The sequence below is a fragment of the Odontesthes bonariensis genome, chromosome 10 (assembly GCF_027942865.1).
Source record: "Odontesthes bonariensis isolate fOdoBon6 chromosome 10, fOdoBon6.hap1, whole genome shotgun sequence".
NCBI classification, from domain to species: Eukaryota; Metazoa; Chordata; class Actinopteri; order Atheriniformes; family Atherinopsidae; genus Odontesthes; species Odontesthes bonariensis.
The window spans coordinates 7,443,336-7,466,937 of record NC_134515.1 but is presented as its reverse complement, the minus strand read 5'-3'; the positions used below and the strand labels follow the sequence as shown (position 1 = coordinate 7,466,937).

At 40.5% G+C, this 23,602-nt stretch overlaps 1 protein-coding gene across 2 annotated transcripts in view; it reads right to left on the bottom strand.

Moving 5' to 3' along the window:
• LOC142390569 (plexin-A1-like) overlaps positions 1-23,602 on the bottom strand; it is a 234,820-nt gene that overhangs the window by 85,745 nt on the left and 125,473 nt on the right. For both annotated transcript variants that reach the window (XM_075476108.1, XM_075476109.1), the window contains exon 9: positions 6,893-7,093. In XM_075476108.1, coding sequence (XP_075332223.1) covers positions 6,893-7,093 — 201 coding nt within the window. The remainder of the gene's footprint in view (positions 1-6,892; positions 7,094-23,602) is intronic.

Sequence of the window (23,602 nt, the reverse complement as noted above, 5' to 3'; positions counted from 1 at the left end):
ATTCATTGTCCCATCTACATGCATGTTTAAAGTTAAAATCTGTGGATTATATGAATAGCTCAGTGTTGTATGCAAGATGTTTGTTTATAAAAGGCAGTGGCACGGCCACCCTGTACCTTGCACATGTTTAAAATAAAAACATGAATATATTACCTGTGTATTATTTCAATAGCTTAGTATTGAATGTACAATAACAGAGTAGCTATGTTTATACACGGCACTAGGCCCCGTTAAATATAAAACACAATTGTATGCCATTTAAATAGTAGGGGGGTCCCTGTTCCAACTCTCCATCAGTTAGGGGGTCCCTGGCCTGAAAAACGTTGAAGACCCCTGGTGTAGGAAATAAACTCCTGTGAGTTCAGCATGTTAGAAGCACAGGTACAGACAGTTATGATACTGTATTAATGTCCCAATTTTCTTGAGCAAAGAGCAAGGCGAGTAGCATAATTTCTCGGGTGTTCCAGAAAACTTTCCGACTGGGAACTAAGAAATTCCAACTTCCGAGTTAAACTGGAGGGCACCATCATTTTAACCTACGGCGTTGAAAAATGGACCCCCAAGTCTTCCTTCAGTCCTCACTAAACGGCCTGAATATTTCACTCCAACGCACAACAAGAACAACCTTTTGGTGGTTCTAAATACAATACTGAGAATAATCAGTCAGTATGCCTCGTCCGATGGATGAAAAGAAGAACGAAAAGCTTACAGCTAAACAGTATCATTCAGTCTTCTCTTTAAACATATGCTCTAGGTTTTAATTCTCAGAAGGGAATGCAAAAGGAACACCATATCTGCACTAATACTCACCTCAGAGTTTTACTTCCTGAACGCCTGACGTCTCAGAGAACATTGGGAGGAGTTTGGCTGAGCCGATACATTGATTGAATGGCTTGGAATCCAACTCATGAGAATATTTCATTGAGTAAAGTAAAATGGCTGATCAGAATAAGAAGTAATTAAACCTATCCATAAATATTTCAGCTTCACATCATTGCTATTCTGATTCATGGCCTGGAAGTCACTTTACTTAAATCATCTTTAATTGAAAATGTAAGGCCTGATGAGGAATGACTAAACTCTTTTATTTTTCTGATTATTTATTTTTCCACATTACCTGCAGCTTTGCATCTTTGACATTACTGTTTAATCTCTCCAGTTTCCTACATTTATCCTTTCTACTGAAAATTAGATGCTGGTGTTTCTGCGCTGCAGCTTAACAGAATCCTGTCACGCCCAGAGACTCTTGTTTTTAGTTTTCATGTTTAGGTTATGTTTGTTTTTCAGTCCAGGTTTAGGTTTTTTGTCATGCCTTAGTTTCCCTGCACTCTGTTTATTAGTTCACTCACTTCACCTGTGTTTTTTCCCTCAGCTGCACTCACTCCCCAATCACTCTCACTCCCTATTTAGTTTCCTGCCTCCCCTTTCAGTTTTGTCGGATCTTTGCCTTTGTTAGGGTTCATGACCTGTCTGTCCCAACCTGCCCGGCTAAAGTTAAGTATTTATTCCATGCCATGTCAAGTGATTTTGTTTTGGTTTTGTCACAGTTTAGTTTTTGAATCCGGCTTTGCCGCGCCTTTTGTTCGTACTTTGTTTTTTGTTAAATAAATCACCCTTTTTTTGTAAGTCCGCATCCGTGTCCTCCCCTTCTAGACCACACCCTGACAAATCCTTCATTACAGCTACAAACATAAAACTAAACATGTATAGTTTTGACCTACAGAAATTGCAATTCAGGGTGTAAAGTGTTCTTATTGAGCTGACATTTGCAGCTCTTGAGTTTCAGCAAGTTGGTGACTTTTAGTGTAGCTTTGCTCTTAAAGTGGTGTCAAAGCCGCTATTGGTGGAACCCTGTGGGTAAAAGTTTTACTCCTCCCACTGAGAGGCCCCTCTGCTGGCCCGATGGCCTGACTTCCCTCCTCTGAGCGCCCAGAGCTGCTGGAGATGAGTAATCAGACTCATTACTGAAGCCTCTGGCCAGCTCCTTCATGTCACTGCATGTAATTAATCTACCTGAGACAACTCATAGTGTGGGCCCCCCAAGGGAAGAGAGGAAAAGGGTGGAGAGGAAAGGAAAGGGGAGGAGAAAGGAGGAAAGGAGGGGAGGACGCTGTTGAGGAAAGTTGTGTGGATGCGAGTGGAGGACAGCTCAAGAGTAGATAAGGGGAAAGTGAGACAAGTGGTATTAGGAAAGGAGAGTGGATTAGAAGGGACATGAGGACAGAGAGAGAGAGAGAAGGCAAAGAGAGCCGGTACGGGATGACAGGAGGAAGAGAAAGAAAGGGAGAAACTATGAGGGAGAGAAGGGGACAAGGACAGTGGTCGGAGGCAAAGTTATACCAGGAGGGAATAATGGGGAACTGAAGAAAGAAAAAGGGGGAGTCAATGGAAGAGAGCTCGAGAGGGAGGGGAGGGAAGGGAGGTGACATGAGGAGAAAAAAGCAGAGGGAGGGGAGGAGTTGTAAAAAGTACAAGGTGAGCACAAAGCCATCCCTGGCCTCATTACAGTAACACAGTGGCCTGGCTCAGGTTCATTCGTTATCTGCTCCTGCACTCGTTTATTCTCTCGCTACATGAATTGTCTCCATGGATTGCATGTCTCCATGGATTGTATGAATAGATACGGCTGGTGTGTGTGTGAGAGAGAGAGAAAGCACCAGGGTGTGCATGTATGCTTGAGGGTCTGTGGAACCGAAAACTGCCGATGTTAACAAAACAGAGCAGCTGGCCAGCGAGGGGGGAGAAGGTAGAAAAACTGGAAGCTGTGTGCGTATGTGTGTGCGTCCATGTGCTGGTCACCAGCATGTAATTAGTCATGTTGAAGGATACGCGAGTGTGTGTTAAAAATACACAACTAGCACACGTGCACTCATATAGTATGAACGTCCCCACATTTCAGTTAAACCGAATTAGTTTGAAAAGGTGGCTTCGTTGATCCAACAGCTAAACATGTGCATGAACATGAAGTTAAGCAGTGGAGCTAATGCAAAGTTTCGGAAAGCTGTACCTCCCCTTTAAGCTTTTTTCACAACCACACCACAATTGTTTTTCTTTTCTAATAAACAGAGGAGACAGAGCCTTTTCCGCTGCCGGTCCTAAACTGTGGAACGACCCCCCCATTTCACATAAGACAAGCCCCTTCACTGCCCATTTTTAAAACCCATTTTTATTCCCTGGCTTTGAGTATGAGACTCTGTTTCTGTTATTGTTGTATTGTTTTTATTGTTTTAATATTGTTATTGTTTATAATTGTTTTTACATTGTTCTTATGTTTTATGCCTTATATTTCGTGTTGTTACTCATGTACAGCACTTTGTTTCAACCACGGCTGTTTTAAAGGGCTTTATAAATAAAGTTGAGTTGAGTTGAGTTCTAATACTTTAAGCAATGTTCACTAATTTTACTTTCTATTTATGCAACTTTTTTAATGCAGAACTTTTACTTGCAATGAGCTACTCCTACATTGCTGCAGTGCTACTTCTATTCAAGCAGAAAAACTGCATTTATTTTAGAATATATTTTTTCCAAACACTGTTTATACTAAAACTACAGACTTCTGTGAATTCTAGGCAGACACATCCTGTACTAGAAAAAAAAAAAAAGAGAGAGCTACCAATCAACTGTATACACAAACTTTGTAGCAGATAGAGATGCAGAAAAACATGTTTACATTGTACTGCAGTGCACAGGTACTGTCTGGCTGTTATTCGCAGCATCTTTGGGAAAATTAACACTCGTCTTCACTTCTGTCAAGCCAGACAAATATGCGAACCGTGCACATACACAAACACACAAAGTCTGTCATCCCCACCAAATTGACTGTGTTGCTCAGAAGTGCGCCAGATGCGTGGACCTGCAGCGGGAAGTTAACATGCACACATACACAAACCTATGTGTGTCAGTGTAATAAATCATGTAAAGCAGGTTCCTGGTTGTTGCTGATGCTACAGTCTCCGTCTGCTCCACATGATTAGGAAGAAGATCATGTGGAGAATCTCCATATGTCTGCTCCGTGCTGGGTTTCCAAACCCCTGGGGAGGATGTGTGGGTGTGCGTGTGTCTTTTTCAATGAACAAACCAGTAGGGATCCCCACAGTTTGCTTGCACCCTATCTGGATGAGCTGGAGAGTGTGCATGAGTGCTTGGCACCGCGTGTTGTCCTATGAATACTCCAGTGTGCACCAATGCATATTGTAGGTCCCTCGTGTATTTGAGTATGCAAGTTCAATGTTTCAGTGTTTGGTGAGGGGCTAAATAATGCACAAAGAGACAGTAAGATTGAATGGATGAGTGTACATCTACTGCCGGCTAATTTTCTCTGTGATTTATTACCCTATGCTAACCCAGTCACAGCCTGCTGTGATACATATACATACACCTCTCTACAGAGAATACTGAATACAATGGTAGCCGGTGTGCAGGCTCTCAATCACAGATGGATTGCCTGGCAATTCTCCTCCTCTGTATTAATGTTTCCGTTCATGCTACTTTTATTAAACGTACATATTTTGAAGTCACAGGAAAGCGATGAAAATTTACACCTGTCATAAAAGAATTACACCAGTTCTACGTTGTCAGGCTTATAAAAGCTGCACTTGTAAATATTTCAGTGTCAAATCATACATGAGGGCTTCACGACTAACAAATGTGTAAAGAATAAAAATCTTTAGCTCCATATTTATGTAACCTTATTTCAAATAATGAATTCCTTTTTAGTGAGTTTCAAGTTCTGTTTCTCATTCTTGCAGAGGCACTTGCTGTTTTGTTTCACTCCCATTTCTTATCTCCATTCGTTTCCAGCCGGAGCAGGCAGCTGTTAGACACTTTGGCCGTAAAATGACAAGCCTGCACCAAATGTAACACAGAGAATGGTGAACATAATGGAGTGGAATCTGAAAATGCAGATATTTTCCCCAAAAAAAGGTTCATGCGTTATCTCTGGAAAAACAACACTGAAAAGCTTTTTAACCAAAAGTCCCAAATGCTCCATTCTCTGTCGCTCTACTTAATCTTAATAGTTTTACACAGATCATGGTTTCTTTTTCTTTAAATATCACTTTCATATACCATCTCCATCTGTTTCTCCCTCATTTCTTTGATTCCCTCTGTTTGGCCTCTCTTTCCTCCCTTCTGTCTTTCTCTATTCGTCTCATTCTTTCTTCCCGTTCTCTATTCTTTCCTCTCTCTTTGTTGCATTGTCATAGTCTGCGCCTAATTCCCACATCGCCTATTTACCCCTCTCTTGCTTCCTTCTTGTCCATTTGCCAGGCTTTTCCATGCATGTCTGTGTTTACGCGTGTGTGTGTGTGTGTGTGTGTGTGTGTGTGTGTGTTTGTGTCAGTCAGCCTACAACACCACTGCAATTCATCATCATTTTATCTACAGCTCCCTTAATTGGATCTCATCCCATTCCCACCTGACGAGCGAAGAGGCTGGTGGGGGTGGGGGGGGGGGGGTTTGCACGAGGCTTACTCTCTCCATCCAACACCACATGGTAGCGCGCACATGCAAACACACATACTTCAGCCACTTCTGTCTATCTCTATCAACAGCTGCAAAGTTGTGTTGAGACTTGTGAATTTCCTATTTGTCTTGTCTCCTGCAGAGATAACATTTGGAATTTTACAAAAATAAAAAGAGCACAGAGGAATAAGGAAATGAATGCAGGTGCATATGTGTGTGTGTGTGACAGAGAGATTTCATTTGGTCTTGCTGAGAAAGGTCTTTGTCCTCCAGCATCAGCAACTCTCAGCAGTAGTAGAGCTGTAGTAATGAATGTATCCGAGTCTATCAAACACTGGGGATGAAAATCCGCACAAGGCTATTTCCTGGGATGAAAGTTTGGCTCTGGAGATGTGGGATGCTTCCAGAACACGGTTCAAAATTCCAAGTGAGCTATTTACAGGGTGATTGAAAGCTATAGTCTCCAAGAGAAACTTTTAGTTTTCGGAGAGTAAAGCAAAAGTCCTTTAGAAACAGATCATTAAAGTTTTCAACTTGATGTACGGCACTTATTCTTCTTACAGCTCAATTTTATTCAAAAGACGTTAAAGCAGTCATGTCGCGGGGGAAAAAAAAATCTGCCAACTCTCGCCTGAAAGTCAAATTTAAAAGCACAATCACTCACATGAAGCAATTACAGAAACAGAAAAGACTAAATATGCACAATTTACCTTTCCAAAGCACAAAAGAACAGTGGGAGCCATCATCAGGATCTGGAAATGACCTTCAGTAGCATGACTGCAACTATTTTTTTTTAAATCACTGTCCATCATCAGAGGAAGAAAGCCTTCCAGGATCATAATGCTGGGGATCAATCTTTCCTTTGTAGGGAACTCCACAGAGTTCAAAAACAAATTGGTCTCAAATCAGCAATGTGTTTCCAACCAGTGCTGATGCAGAAATCAGCTAAATGATATGCAGCAACTGACAGGTGTGTCAGAGACTAAAGTTACGGGGGCTGGTGAAGCTCCAGAGGCCACACATTGGTTCCTGCTGCATTTGAACTGTAACGACTTGCTACTGGACCAATCACTGTGAGCAAACGCTGCTGAGTGCACCTGGCATGTTAATCATACCGTATGTCTTGTTAAGACAAAAATCGGAGTCGTTAAAATGCCTCCCCTCTGCCTCATGATCTGATTGGAGTTGAGGAAATTAACACTGCTAAAAGGGTTGCTCCCTATTAGTGGTGACAGTTTGAGTGAGGGTTATGAGGCAGGAATCAGTAGTGGGAATGAAAAAAAGAGTGGCTTTGCAACAGCCAGTCCCTGAGGCCTTTTGCCTCGGTTTTAGGTCCCTGCCACGCCAGCTTTTTCCTGCCACTTTCTCTCTCACCGAATGGTTACAGCAGTGCGGCTGACTGGAGCACATGTGTGTTTTTCATTCTTACCGTGGTCTTCTGACACTGTATGCTCGTGCTGTTGAACCTCAGAGCGGGAACACTGTGCGTGTTGCCCTGGATGTGAAAGATGCACTCGTAGTTTCTCTGTCCCGACTGAGGCTGGGGCAGGTTCTGAGCCAGCAGGGTGATCGGCCTCATTACTCCAGCGGGGATATAGATCTGGGTGGAGGGGAGGATCTGAGGACACTCCTGGGGATGAGAAAAATAAGAGCAAACAATGTGAGACGTGAGAGGTAAGTAAAGATGTAGGGTGCAGATCTGGCTGGAGGGTAGTAAAAATAAAATAACGGACATTCTCTTCTGCGGTGGACAATATACGGATCTAACGTTAAAACTGTTACTCTCATTATGTTCTACAATAACTCCCTAAGCTTATTTTAGTTCATTTTCCTTTTCTTTCTTACAGCATTGAACCACACAGCATGGCATTCCACACGCAATCCAGCTTCCTTTGTTCTACTCATGACATCAGCCAGCCTAAAACTCTCATTTACAAATGATCGGCGCTCATGAGGATCAACTCTGCTTTTTATTAAAACACGGAATATTAAATGAAGCAATGGATTGTTAGAAAGAGTCCAAGCCATTTTGGAATCAACCTCCTGCTCCTTATATTAATGAGGCTTTTATGGATATTAGGTATGTTTTTTGTTGAAAAGAACTCAAAGAATATTCTGATTCTCTTTTGCAAGTGCAAAATTAAAAGCCTGAGGCAACGTCGCTAAGGAATGTGGACAGTTCCTAGGAGACAGAACAGTCTCCAGCACCATTCTGTACTGTAAAACAGTCTAATGGATTAAAGAGGGAGATGAGTGAGGGGGTTCAGCATCTCCCTGCTGCTCCTCATTCAAATTGGCCAAACGGTAGCTTTATACTGTAAATTTACTGAACTGACATGCTTAAGAGGGTTCTCAGCTTAAAGTAAATCAAAAGACAATATGCAGCTGTCAGCAGGAATACGTGTTCCACAAGTGCTCTAGGATGAATTTTGTATTTCAAACTGTTTACATCTGCTTCAATACATGACATGCAGTTACATCATGCTCATGTGTGAGGACTGCAGCAGCTTTATACCCTCCAGGGCACATATTATTACTATCCTGACTTTACACAAAGATTCACAGCTGAGTTTGATGAAAATACTTCATTTAAGTGTCATATTGCTCACAATAAAGGAGTGATTTAAGTGTCTAAGCTACTGAAAAATACTGTTTGTGAAAATTCTAATTAAGATCAAGTCTCACTGAAATGTTGTGACCGGTTAAACAATCTTTGAATAGTAAACAATTCAGAAGTTCTATAATAAAAGCATATAATTATCACTGAACCAGTTCTACCCTCCGACATGTGCTTTGTATTAATCTGGAGATAAAGTAAGTAATCAAACAGGACATACATAAACCGCACAAGTTTCTAAATTGAATCACATGCCACATTAAGCACCACCAAGTAAAGGGTAATATTTCTGCTATGACAGCAAACATCTATATCCACAATGATGAATTAGTGGAAATTAGTGTAAGCAGCGTGTTATTATTCAGGGAGGAAGAGCTTAAGTTCAGCCGTACCATCACTTTAAGACCAACAGTTACACATAATTGAACACAGGTAATGGTTTGCATAACGATTACTAAGAGAAGGAGACACTGGTCATAATGGCAATTAGACATCCTCCTGATTGCTGGGGGTGACTGCACATGAGGGCATATGGGCCAAAGAAGGGAATATTTCGAAAACATATATTATTACGTAGAAGCAAGTCTTAACAGACAATTTAACATTGGAACATGAAGCATGTAAACAGACAAAAGTGCAGATAAAATAGCCATGTTTTTTTTTAGAAACTGCATTGATGTCAAGGGGTGGGAATCTATAAGCTTGTCTTCGTCCCACTCCTTTCCAAGCTTATTTGAATTTGCACAAAAATTGTAATGTACTTAGCCGCTTGTTCTGTATATCATTTTTGCTTGGAATAAACTAAACTAAAGTCCATGCACCAACCAACATTCAGCTGAATTCGTATGTGTGATGGGAAAGATGTTGCACATAAGAATCAAGCGATAGGTAATTATCAATTCGTCTTTAGATCCAGATATTGGGTAATTCTTTTTTTTTTTTTTTAGTTCTACCAATTACATTCAACCTGCTCTCCCCCCTGCAACAAATAGTCTGTTATACAGTATAAATTCAGCTGATAATGAGGCCACTTGTGGGCAGCAGAACAAGATCAGCTAATTCAGACTAATGATTTAGTGATAAGCTATTTTATTATTAACGTAACTTATAATCTACTCAGTACTATCTCAATAAATATAGGGCCCTTAAAAGAATATGAGTTTTTTTTTCCCTTCACTGCAGAGAGGAAAGAAAGAATTGATAAGAGATCAAATCGATGCGAGGGAGCTCAATGAAGCAGACTGTCAAGTTAGTGAGGCAGACAGTTAAAATTTAAGGTGCACATAAGATGCCAACAGACTGCTAATGACCTGCTCCTACCCTCTTCTAAAATGGAAAAACATGACTGAAGACGCCAAAGAAAGCTAAATACAAAGGCGGGACAATCCAGAGCAGCCTGGAGGAATGGAATTCAGGAGCATCCTATGCCGATCAAGTGCTGCGATATAAAAGCGCCACATCTCCACATGCAGCATTTGGTTATCGCTATAAAATGACGCCATAGAACCAAGAACTCCTCATTTAACAGCTTTCGCTCCTTTGCTTGTTGCACCCGAGACGCAAGAGGGCGGTGAGAAGACACGTTAACACAATTAAAGGCTACCCTCGACTACTTCTCAAGAGCTTGAGGTTGCAGTCGTAAATATTTTAGCACAATCAAGCATCTGCTCCAATTGTGCACGGACATCCTGCCTGGCTGCAATCCATCCACACACACACACACACACACACACACACACACACACACACACACACACACACACACACACATACTGTACACACATGCTGAGACCACTTCACATCTGTGCCTCCCCTCTGCTCATTTAGTTCCCTTTTGCTTCAACAGCATACACAAACACACACGCACAAATTCTTCTAAGGGCTGTTCCTTATTAGAGATGCATCAGAGTTGTAATGGAAAGCACACTGCCGCATTCCTTTGAGGAACATGATAATACGCACATACGCATATGCCTAAACACACGTACAAAGGCCTCCCCCACACAGGACTTACACAGGTAGTACAAAGACACACAAATGCATAAACCTTTAAAGAAAAATACAAGAGGAGAGATGCACAAAAGGCGGCAAGGAGGGAACAAAAGATTAAAAGCAAAGGATTGTGGGAGCTGTTTCATTAGGAGCAGTGACAGGTGTCAGAGCTGAGTCTGCATCAGATAGTGGAGCAGTTCGACACAATGAAACACAACAATCCCCTTTACCTGGGGGATTCCTCTTATCCCTCCCTTTCCCTCTTCTTTTCTCTCTTCCTGCTGCTCACACTTGATCTTTTTTATATTCTCTGGAGCATCCCTCCTCCCCGTTTCTCTCTCATTGTGACCTTGTTTATGACAGTTAACTGCACACATACCCTCTTTTTTTTCCTTGCAGAAATGACATTCTTTAGACGGATATCTGGATTCTTGCCCGTCATGTCCACCAACTCCAAATCATTAACAAAAATGCCTTCTTAAGATCTTTGTCTTCGATGAGCACCGATAAACTACCGGATGAGAACTAGTGAGAGAGTCGAAGTGAGAGGAAAGGGGGGGACGGACCATATAAGGAAGCAAGGTCTTCAGAGCATCACAGTCTTATTAGGCAGAGGATGAGAGTTGAGGGGGTCAAGTCCCCAAACTGATGAGGCATGGGAGTCCTACTCACAGCTCTTATCTATCCAAACCTATTCCCAGATATGCAATACAGACCCATGGTGATATGCTAAGTAATACATCCAGTTTGATATGCCCAAAATACACATAATATATACACACACAAACTGAACACGTACACATTCATCCCCTCTAACTCTCAAAGACACACACTCACACTGATCCAAGGCTAAATCTTGCGCTCTGGCTTTTGTGCAGTAAACTAGTGCTGAGGCCTGTGGAGTGTTTTACAGTAGCCTTGGGGCTAAACACACAGATGCTATGATCAAAGGAGGGAGGGTAAGCCTTCAGAAAGAAATTAGTCTGAGATCCTCTTCCTTACTAACAATGTGAAATCTCTATTAAGTCTCTATTGGTTTCTTCCAGTGACTCTAGGCCTACACACTGCACTCAACTAAGTTACGTTTTTTGGAAAATGTTCGATTTCACACAAGTTTTTAATTCAACTGAGGCTACTGAACTATGAAACTGGGAATGTAATCAAAATTATATCCTGGTTAGGTTAGAGAAGTGTCAGTTAGGTTTGTTTAGGTTCAGGCACAACAACACCACATAAGATTTTAGACTAGTCAGTAGAAAAAAAAAAAAGGTGGGAGATCCACCAATCAGCCAGATCTTTGACTCTTTATTTTTTTCCAATGAGCTGTAGAGCTGTAGGTGATGTGCAATAATATTCATGTAACAGCTTCTTTGGCAAAATCAGTTTTGAACATACCAAACGAGATCAAACAATAGTGGGCTGCTGCAAAATGACCTGCAAGTCCTTGTGAGAAAGGCCTAGAATTAAGTATTGGGCAACAGACAAATTTTAAATACAACTGGAAAGGCTGCAGGGATCACCCAACTGTCACAATCTGACAACTTCATAGAAAGCTGATAAACTGTTGTAGTCTAGTCCAAAGTGGAGTAAATGCTTCAGCATGAGATCAGTGCAGGAGCCTACATTATACGACCGCAATCAGTGTGACAATTTATGCTTATGCAGTGTGTGTCTGCATCTGTTTGCAATTTCGGCCCCCATGGCCCAAGTTGGTGTTGGACTTTTGAAACAGCGCTTTGAACGATGGCAATCCAAATCAAAGGTTTTGGATATAAAAGCTATAGGCTGTGTGTCAGCCTGTTGTTGGGGCATAATCCTGCTTCAGGCTTAACTTCAGAATGAACTAAAGAAAAAGGACTTATTCCTGATCCTAAAACAGTAAACTAAAAGCCAAAGCTGCATTATCAGTGATACAGTTAGTTACTCGTGCATGTACTGAGGTTGAGTTGAATGGTGGTGCAATGTGTTCTTGAATTAGAGAGAAACAAGAAAAACTACTTAATAAATATGAACGCTTAAAAATTAGATTCAGAGCAGTTGGGTGATTTAGAACTTTCACAGATGTTAAAAAAAAAAGCTACATTTAAAATACCTTACTTCATAGAACAGTTGAATTTTAGTGGAATTGAGGACATGGACTCCACGTATGTGTTTTAGTCATTTGTCTTGACTAGTTAGCTCAGGATACCGTCAATGGTTACATAACAACGCCGAAGGCTTTAGATGCACTAGTTTATTTTCCAAAGGGATCAGCCACAGATTAGCTTTCGTATCTCAAACTCCTCTTCTGCCCTCTATAAATCTTCCTAACATTTGATCCTCCCTCCCCCTGTCCGGTCTCTACCTGCCCTGCAGTTTATTCATCCATGAGGATGCCTGGAGTCATGAACTCCAGCTATCTAGGACACCCTGCTGCATTTTCATATTGACTTTTCTCCTCCACAGCCTCCCTGACCTAACTTGCTTCTCCTTTCCCTTACCCCCCTGCTCTGTTATCCTCATTCTTCACTCTTCACTGACTCTCTGGAAATGTTTTGGGGGCAAAATACTTGTAACACTGAGCAGGCCATCCAAACAAAGTTCGAAGAGACAGAGAGGAAAAATAATAAGAGATGTGCATTATACTTTGTAAAACCGCTCAAGGAGCACGATTGAAAAAAAGTTTACTCTCATGTGGGATGAAAGGCTTAGATAGATAAACTTTTTATCTATATTCGGCTCTGACACATCTAAAGTTTTCATGTATTTTCTTTACTTTCTACATCTCTACTTTCCAATTCCTTTTCATCAGGATGGAGACTTTAGATCTACAGCGTTGGAAGAGATGAGGCAAAATTTCCGATTGGTCGTTGGCCATCACCAATGAGGCCACCTCACTGAGGTGCAGAAAACCTTCGAGTATGATGGATGAGGTAGTCTGCGCGTGTCTGTCTCTGTGTGTGAGTGCCTGGGGGGGTCACCACAGTGTGAAGGGTCCCAGAGGATTAGCGTCACAGTCCAATGAACCATTTCAGAAAGAAGGGGGCGAGACCCCATCGACCGGTTCTCTTCCACAAACTCACACAAACACACACACAGAGAGAAAGAAATGGACCTGATACAATGACCACATGTCCCAGGAGAGAGGCAGAGGAACAGTCATCTGATCAGCAACATCTCAGTTTTAGACACTAATATAGTTATACCCTCAGAGAATAAATCTAACAGAAAGTAACACACTCACATGCCAGATGTACAATGGATCATACGGTAATCCCAGTAGATCTCTCCATTCAGTCAGCACAGACAATTCCTACAGCTGAATATACACAGATCTGTGTCTCGCTTCATTAATAAGACTTTATTCATCTCCGTATGCCCGACTTTTATGACCCATAGCAAATAAAAACAGGTCAAAATGAAAGGAAAGTTTATCAGTGCATAAATCAGTATCATGCCATTTCTGTTGTGCTCTCAGTGTACATTGATAGGACACGTCTCTGCAGACCGCCTGTGCACTGAATGCTGTAAAGTCTTTCATAAAAAAAAAACCTAAGAAAGGAGGTTGAATGGAGGCCAGATGTAAATCAATATCTATCAGCACTGCAGCCATACTGCATGCTCTTGTGGGTCTTGTTGGTGCAGAATAAAATTGTTCAATTTGTGGACTGTATGCAGCTCCTAGGCTGTCTGGTTTACATGAGTAGGTGCAACATGGCTCTTTCTTGTCCGTGTGATATGCCTTCACCTTTTTTGACAAAGGCTGATTGGATATACTAATGACTCATATACTTGGCCACTGAGAGTAGTACTAAATTTGAGGAAGGTTTATAGATTTTTTTTGAGTGAGACAAAGACGCTGCTGGTAAAAGAAAGTACATCAGAACTCCTAACAGGAGTCAAACTCAGGTCTCACAGGTAAATGCGGGATGTTTTATATCCCTCACCACCCCTTCTAGTCAGCGCTTGTCGCTTGCTTCATAAAGCTGTTGCTGAGGTGATGCAGACCCGTTTCCTAAAAAATGTAATATGGCAACATATGTTCATGAGAACTGAGTTGAGAGAGAATTAGTCAAGTGGAATTAATTATCATCCCCAATGATAAGACAAAGGACATGCTTGGTGTTATTTGGAGGATATTTGTCACTTTTTTTTAAATCCCTATATGTAGAATAAGTAGACTTTCTAGTCCAAGGCATAGCAAGAGTATGGTACTGGGAGCCTTCTGCTTTCCATTAATAGTCTGAATAGTACTGACCAGTCAAATCTCTGTGGGATCTGGCAGGTAAACACAAAGGTGTAAAGGAAAAGAAGTGCTCCCTGTGTGAAATGCTCCTTTAAAACAAGATGACAATGGCTTTATTAATTTCAGTTGCATTCAAACTATGACCAGCCAACAGTACAGGAAGTCTTGGCCTGAATATCTGTAACCTGGATTATCTGTTATCCACTGGCCCCAGAAGCCAAGGCACACTGGCTGTTGCCAACCTTGCATCATCAGCAGGTGCTAGCCAAGTTTAACTATTGTGTTTCTGCTTATCTGATAAATTTAAGTCCAAATATGACCTTTTAAGCTAAATACATCAATGTGTTCACCAGGTAGACACCAACTGGGACAGCCTGCTGACTGGTGACATGTGCATATATGAAGCTAGGAGAGCAGTGAGTGAATCTAAACAATCAAGTTGCAGGTCAGAGAGCAAAACAACTTGCTGCAATTACACTTTCAAGAGCTGGTTTAGGCATTCATCGAATGTTGAGACTAAAACATCAAAGTGCATAAAATATACTTTGTAGATTGGGATCTTCACTATTCTGACTACAGAAGTCTCCATCGCATGTCTCCATTAGAATAGCAGTGCTCTGTGTACTATCTCTGATGACCTAGTGCGATTCCGTGTCCATCGTGATGCTATCAGGCCTGAATGATCCAAGAGGAGGATGTAGAAGATAAGCATCAGTGGATCAATAGCAGTCTCTAAAAATGCACAATCTGTTATTGAATGTGTGTCTGTGTGTGTGTCTAAGGGTGACATAATGGATACATGACAGATAACAACCTCACTAAGCACAGCCCTTTGCTCTTTTTTTTTTTTTTTTCATCCTGCATGATCAGAATTTGATGAATTTTGTTTCATCTTAGCAGTGGAAAATGATAAAGTCCTCCTTCCCACATGGGGATCAACCAAAAACAGACTCGCAACCTATTTCAGATCATGACCCAGTGAATAATGAAAGACTTCTGTGTCCCACCGAAGAATCAGCCAACCTTTCAAGGCAGTATTAAAGCTGAAGATGAATGTACCAGCTTTCTTATGAGGCATATAAGTTTATGTCTTCCATTAAGTTTAGTAGTTAAGAGTCTCTTAGTCCCAAAGGTCCTCGGTCAGGAACGTTTAAGTCATACATAACGCAGCAAACCTAACAACAAAAAGACTGCAGTATCTAGTATGCAAATTTATTGGGGCTAGAAAACTTTTGAAAGCAATCGCTACTCTTGGCAAAACCTTTTTAATCTTTTTTTTTTTAAATTTATGACTCATCCCCTGTGCTTCGTTTCAACAGAAAAACTTTTGATCTATTTTGCTCAAATGAATCGAGTTCCTCAGTGGTAGTCTCAGGTGGAAGGAGGACAGACACCCCGTCGCAGCAGAACTAGGAACTTTTCTATTCAATAAAAGGTACTTTGAACTGTGTTGGAAGCCTTTTGGAGTGTCCACCCACTCTTTGCAGCCCTTTACTGTTGGGAATATGGAGCAAGATGGTTGAAGCAGTCGAGATGAAGGCTACATGCTGTTATGTACTGCAGTGCTGCTTTTCCAATAATGCATGAATAGAGGCTACACCTCGACTTCCACACAGCTTAATTTGAAGTATTTTCTCATTTTACTTTTGAAAATTTACAAACTTGATTGTATAATCCTCATTAAACTCAATAAGAGCAACTTCTCACCTCTTCTTCCTTTGTCAAAGACACAAGCGGTGTGACGGCAGGGGCAAAGGGTGCGACTGCTTTACGGCTTGTGCTTAATGGAGGCTACGTACTGAACTACTTTATGGCTGAAGCAACTCGTGAATCTGGTCTGTGTATGGGTCATGTGTAATGATGTTTTATGCTTTTTTATTTAGGTTTTTATACTCAACTTAAAGTAAAATTATTATACTAAAAATTGTTAAGGTTTAGTTTGATTACACTGAATAATTTCAGTAATACAAGTGTGCACAGATATCAGTCATGTGTCAAAATGTTTTTAAATTCATCTAAATTACAAAAGCTTAAGCTGAGCTGAGCCAAATGATGTTAATCGCTGAAAAGAGACGGAGTTCCCCCTCCCTACTCTGCTCAACACCAAAGTGCAACAGGATGAGAGGGAAATGTCTCAATTAGTTTTCAATGAAATCCCATTTATTTATAAAGAAATCCGAATGTTAATCCTTCAACATGTTTTCAGCATCTTGTCATCTGTCTGCATCACCACCTTGTTGCTGATGCTCATTGTTATGTGTGAATACACCCTGTATGGAATTGTATACGGCTACGTCTATGTTATATTTGAATTATCTCGGTGCTACAAAGACAGAGAACCCTTCTTAAACAGCGCACCTGAATGTACACGCAGAACTATCGGTTGATGCAAACTGTGATCCCCTCAGTGCTGAAACACTTTGATGGCATCAGCTTTTCTTTTTTGCATGTAAAATGGACATTTATTATTAGACAAACTGGGTTTAGTGTATATTCACTTAAACACAGGATTGTTTGGCTCAATAAGCTACAATTTATGGTAAAAAACGAGATAGAATAGTATCATAAGCACTGTGTAAGTAGGTCTCCATGAACCTCAGTGAAAAATTAGAGTAGCCTACTTGTACTTGTAATTTCAGAAGAAATCATTGGTTGTGTCCCACTATGTTTATATGACAGCTTAAGTTATTAATTACCTTTAAGATTTTAAAACGCCGTCAGTGGAAAGCTTATGGAATATTGTCTAAGTCTTTGGAGTAGAATAAACTGTATATATCAGTATATTTTCCATGTAATAATATCAACATTTGTTAGTTCTCATTTTTAGAAGTAATAATTTGCAGCTTCTCCTTACAATGATTTGAGTTTAGTTGATTGGCCACACTTTATATTAATGCCTGTGTAATAACACTGTTATGAGATAATGGTCCAAGAGTAAAGGATGAGTACTATGGCCTCATACCAATTAAAAAAAAAGAAACCAAACATACTTCTTAGGAAAAAGTTCCATTAGTCACCTTTTACTTGTATCATGAATTTTAAATGGTCGTTTTCAGAAGAGCCAAAGCTGCTTGAGAACGCTCCAGCCTCTAGTTCTGCCCCTGTTAGAGGGGAAAATTACTATTATGCTCTAAAAAAGGAATTTACAACCTTATTAACAATAAAGCAGAGTAACATGACAAAATTTATTAAAGAAGGACCTTCGGACACTGATGAATAGACAGTTTTTTAGGCTTTTTTTCATTTCCAGAAGGTTAGTTAAATCTACATCACGATGTGCTTTGAACTCCCTGAACTTGAGTGCTCCTGAGTGTTATTTACTCTTTGTGACAAAGAATGTGTTAAGAGGGTTTTTGGGGGAATTTTATCCATTCTTTCATCCATGACTGCACAGCATTGTTTTATAGCCTTCAAGCTATGTTTGGTTCCATTTGGGTGATTTGTCAAAGTTGAAGCCAATATAACCATGGGGCTACTTACTGAAACATCATAAATTTACAATCTCTTTGGGCAAAAAGTACACATGCACTTATTATTACATGAATGCATTTTATTTTAAGACTGTTGAAAAACAATGAATGAAGGCAAATAACCTTACTATGCATTAAAGAATGGACTGAGGAGAACTCATGGTCTTGTTAATAGTCTCATTCACCACAATGTAACATTCAAGAGTTTGATGGTGATAAAATGTATCCACAGAGACAGGGAGCAACATAAAAACGCTTTCATTCCATTTTTCCTGGAGTGGTTACTCGTGTGCTTTTAGAGCAACAGTGTGATGAGGTTCGTTAAGCCTTTGGCATAAGGGAGAAGTTAAGGTCGGATAAGAAAAACAACACAGGATAGCACAATTTAAACTGAAAAGAGGCATGTGGGCATAGACTGCTCTCAATGAGTGTTTTAATGGGGTCATCAGGCCCACATTACAATTCAAAATGTAAAAAGTCTGCATTGCTATGAATACATAACAATGAGAAAAACCATGTTTAAAAGCAAGAAATATGGCAATCAATTATGTTTCTTTCCATGTTTATGTTCCAAAGACAAAAACAAATCCTGTAAATCTAACGTAAACTTAAAGACACAATCAAATGATGAGCAGCTTGGCTTCAAGAAAAGATTAACGCCCAGCAAATAACATTCGACAGTGAGCATGGAATTATTGAGTAGATACTACAAGACACGGGTGGTGTCAGGACAGTTAAGTATCCCTTCATCTCCTGAATGGTTAAACATCTCTTGCATCCTCCTCCTCTCTTCCTTTCATCGACTTGCTCTGTCCTCCCCCTCCTTCTGTTAATGTAGCTTCCTCAGATACAGATGTCCTTAATTCCTCTTCCTTTCACAGCCTGACTTCTCATTCCCAAGTGTGCCTTTCATAACACTTTTTTAACCTTCCAATTCCCCTTTTGCTGTTTTATTCCTCCATATATCTGGCCCCCATCTTTTCTGGTAAAGGTGGACTACTGTATAATATGTATATAAAAACTGAATGCAATGTTTTGCAAGTCTAATAAAGCTAAATGTTCTTCAAACATATCAAATGTTGGAAGTGATGCTTTCCTGTCTAATGAAAAATATTAGATCCTCTTTAATTCGATGGCAGCAACACATCTCAGAAAAGATGGGACAATGGGCAACAAAAGGCTGGAAAAGTAAGTGGTAATAAAAAGAAACAGCTGGAGGAACATGTTGCAACTAATTAGGTTAAGTGTCAACAAGTCAATGACATTACTGGACATAAAGACAGCACCTTAGAGAGGCAGAGTCTCTCAGATGTAAAGATAGCTAACTGTGGAGTAATTTCAAAATAATGTTCCTCATCATAAAGTTGCAAAGACTAATTATGAATATTATGAATATAAACTGAATATTCCATCATCTACAGTTCATAATATTATCAAAAGAATCTTAAAATCTAGAGATTTCTCTGTATGCGAGACTATAATAAAATATACTGGATGCCTGTGATATTCAAGCCCTCAGGCAGCACTGCACTAAAAACAGACATGATTCTGTCAACACTTCAAGAAATCATAAATGAACGAAGGTTAAAGCTCTATCACAAAAAGAACAAACCATATGTCAACATGACCCAGAATCCCTGCTGTCTCCTCTGGACCAAGGTTAATTTAAAATGGACTGAGCCAAAGGAAAAAAATCTCTTCTGTGGTCTGATGAAATGAAATTTTATATTCTTTGTGGAAATCATGAACACAACATTCCCAAACCAAAGAAAAAATTTGTTATCAGGGCTAAGTTCAAAAACTTCCACTTCTAATGGGATGGGGGAGCATTAGTATCTATGAAACTGGACACTTGCACACCTTGGTTTTTAAAACCAAACTTAGAGCAACCAGGTGACGTCGGGCGATCGCTTTTTCAGGGAAGGCTTTGCATATTTCAGCAAGACGGTGCTTAATGATGACACACATCAAGTCATGTTCTAATATGTCTTCTGTTCATATCCTTTTATAGAAATAAAAGCTTGAGGGATATTCTCCAACAACTTTAAGAGGTTTTTTCGAAGGAACTGTTGTATTTATTTTGATTTACTTAGCTAACGAAGTCGCGCTCAGTGTGGAACTGAGACTCCAACATGAGAAACTTGCAAAATAACAAACAGCCTAAATTCTGAAAAGGGAAACTTATATGAAGTAAAAAGTAATTATAGTTTAAAAAAAGGTTGCATTTATTGTGAGACTTTTTCATGTTGTGGTTTCAGCAAGTTTGGTTCTTCCCTAACAACTAGGCCACTGCCACACTTCTCCCCTCATGTTTTATTGTAGATGCTCCACCTTTCGCTTCTCATCTCATCTGTCTCTCTCCATTAAACATGGCAATGATCAGAGAGGCATCTGGAGATGCATCTTTAAGCTTTAATATACTTTTAATAATTAATATGCATATGTGCACTCACACACACACACACACGCAAATGAGCCTATCAGAGACAAGCAGTCCCCACAGCCAGAGAGACTTAGAGGGAGAGAGGAAGCCAGCTCCCTGCCAGCGTCAGCTTCAGAACCTCCAAGCTAGGCTACTCAAAGCTTTGTACCGGCAGCCCGAGTTTCAGTAGGCAGAGACAATGAAGAGACAGCTGTAACTCTGACACCCATAGCTGGGAGACAAAAGAAGCGGGTGTCTGGTTCCTGCTAATTGACTTGTTGAGGGAATAAGGGAGCGGGTTAACAAGAGAAGAGAGCCCAACAGGCTAGAGATCAAAAAATGAAACGGTATGTAGATGGGCTGAGGACACACAAGGCTTTTTTCTCTTACAGGAATAGATAGAAAGAAGGTTTGCCCAATGGCTATACATCAATCAGCCACAACATTAAAACCCCCTGCCTAATAGCAGGGCACACAGCCTCTGGAAGTGTCCTGTTTTGTTTGGTACAGTTTCATTAGGAGGTGATCTGTTAGGTCCTGCGGGTTGCAGAATGGGCTCCCTGTGGATTGAGCATGTTCTATCTAGTCTAGTGGATCCCAATCGGATTAGGATATGGAGATCAATGCCTTAAGTGACACAGCATGGAACTGAAGGCATTTCTGAGCAAGACCTCTTGCTGTGGGAGCTGGCTGCCATTAGGAAGTGTCATCTCCGGGGTGCATGTGCATAGTCTGCTGATAATTTAGGTGGGGGGTGTTAAAGTAGCATCTGTATAAATGCCAGGATCCGAGGTTTTGCAGCAGAACAGTGCATATAATGAGATGATCAGTGTTACTAACTTCGTCTGTCAGTGGTTTGTTTAAATGTTTGTGCACTCACTAAACGTGTGCACCCGCATGCATGCATGGATGTCTGTGTGTGTGTGTGTGTGTGTGTGTGTGCCACAGCAGTACGGCGAGCTTGACAGGAACATATGACCATCTGACCAACTCACTCATAAAGGTGATGCATCCTCCAATTAGCAGCGAGAAAGCTAACGATGATCCACATATCTATATTCACCTTGTGTACACCTGGAGCCTAAAACAGCCTGCTAATGATAATTAATGAGGCTGAGCTACAAAGCTGCTAGGTTCCTCCTCAGTGCAGCAGCAGTGCATCACAGGCCTACTGTGCCGTTATTTCACTGAGTTTAAGGAAGTCAGGCTATCGGTAAGAAGAGGAAATAGTTAAAAGAGAGAGGAGATGATGGATGAAAGGGGCAGATGATGAAAAAGAAAAAAAAAAACTTGACATGAGGAAAAGAAAAAAAAGACAAGGACAAAAAAAGACTGCAAGAAAGACGCATCACCAGGGAATCATTGCATTTTCATATATTGAAAAGGTCAGTGCCTCTTTGGTTAACTAAACTGTTTCAGAGCGGCTGATGCAGAACAAGCTCTGGCTCATTAATGAACACTTCTTTTGGCAGATTCTGATGTCTTCACTCGGGCTCGGGTCTTCATGAATACACCAGACTGAGATTTTCATTTCCAAGTTAAATAAAAACAACAACAATCGGAACAAATTGTTTAAATTAAACAGCAACACTGAGCCTGATACAAAAAGAACAGCTTTTAAAATGAGACTCAGGACAGAAAAATGTACCACTACGTTAAAAAAGGCAGCTCCTCCAGGTTCATGCTTTAACATGGGTAAGAAGCCTTACATGGCAATGACACCTGCACCTTTTATTTGACACTCTTGTCATTTACTGTATGTTTAATGCAGTTTACTTTCACATTGTTATGCATATTATGTATCCAACAACAGCAAACAATTAGAAAACAATATTTGGTTAACATCAACAACCGGCACCTCAGATCAGAACAAACAATAAAACTGATGCTGCACTGAGGATAAACACACAAGCAAAAAGGAAAAGAGAACAAAGTGCCTTCCTATCAAAGCTCACAACAGGGGAATTTATTTGGCAGCCACCTTCTGGCTCTGCTGTCAATCATGTACTGCATTAATTCATTTGTGGGACATGAAGTTCCTGAGTGAAAAGCAACCACATGCAAAATGAATGAATGACTTAATTAACAAGCAGGCAAATTGCAATCAGCAAATATATATATATATATATATATATATATATATACACACATATATATATATATATAAAAACAGGCTGGTTGTTGATGGAAAATAAATGCAAACAAATCTGTTTTCAGGATAATTTTTGTTGGTTTTTGTTATTGTCTGATTTTTGCTATTTTCTTGAATCTAAATGAAGTCATCTGAACCCACCCCCCGGGCCCAACCTCGGCCCAATCGGCTCTACCAGCCCAATGCTGGAATTCACTGGAGCACAGCAAATTTGTTTGTCTGTGCATTTGTTTCCACTGGTGTTTGTTTCTCTCATTGTTTGTGTTTATATGCTTTTCTGTTGATGGCCTTCTCAAGTGTTTCTCCGACTCCGGCAATTTTCTGCCTGGTCGCCCCTAATGTGCTTCTCTGTTTATCTGCTGTCACAACACAGCTGATTTATACATATTTACAAATCCAGGAAGTGACAGTAGAGAATTACACTTACCTTAAAAGGGAAAAAAAAAAGATACATTAAAGGTTATCTGTTTACACACACAAGGAAGAAGACGCGGATTTTTGTGGTTTACCTCTACTGCACATTCACAGATACCATGTGTTTTATCAGATATGAAGTCAAGTCAGCCTCAAGAAATATGACAAATGCCTTTGGGAAGATAACCAGTGTAGTGTAAATTCAATCACTTTGGCAACTGACTGCTAATGACACAGGGGGAAACTTTTTCTGGCAGCAGCGATGGGCAATATTGCCTTTAGCAGGGTCTGCGAACTGGCAAATTGGAACAAAACTAGAAGAGATAAATATGTGACAAAACTACTGCTGTTGGCCTAAGTGGGCATATGCATCGCTTCAAAATGATACCTGTGCAATGACAAAGAGAGAACATAAGGATGAATCCCAACACATGCATCCATCACTGCAGCCCAAAGCTGTCGCATCACAGTCTGTAATAACAATAATCCGTGTAAGGATGTGGTTGTGGCAAAAGTGTGTGTGTATGTGTGTCTATCATAATTCAGCAAACCCTTGCTGACATTCAGAGTGTCTTGGTAACCATGGCAACATCTGCACCCAATGAACGGTGCATTGGGGGAAAAACAAAACCAAACAGGAAAACATGAAAAAAATAGCCAATGAATTGATGTCAGCCCGGTGTGTTTACATGAGGGTGCGACATGCAATGAGAATTTGTGAGGAGTCAAGCATTAGCTTCTCCCCTTCTGCCCCTCCGTTCTCCCCCCTCAGTCTTACATACTCTCACACACAACTACAGCCACTTTCTTACGCGAATAATTCCGATACACATATATTTCACTTCCT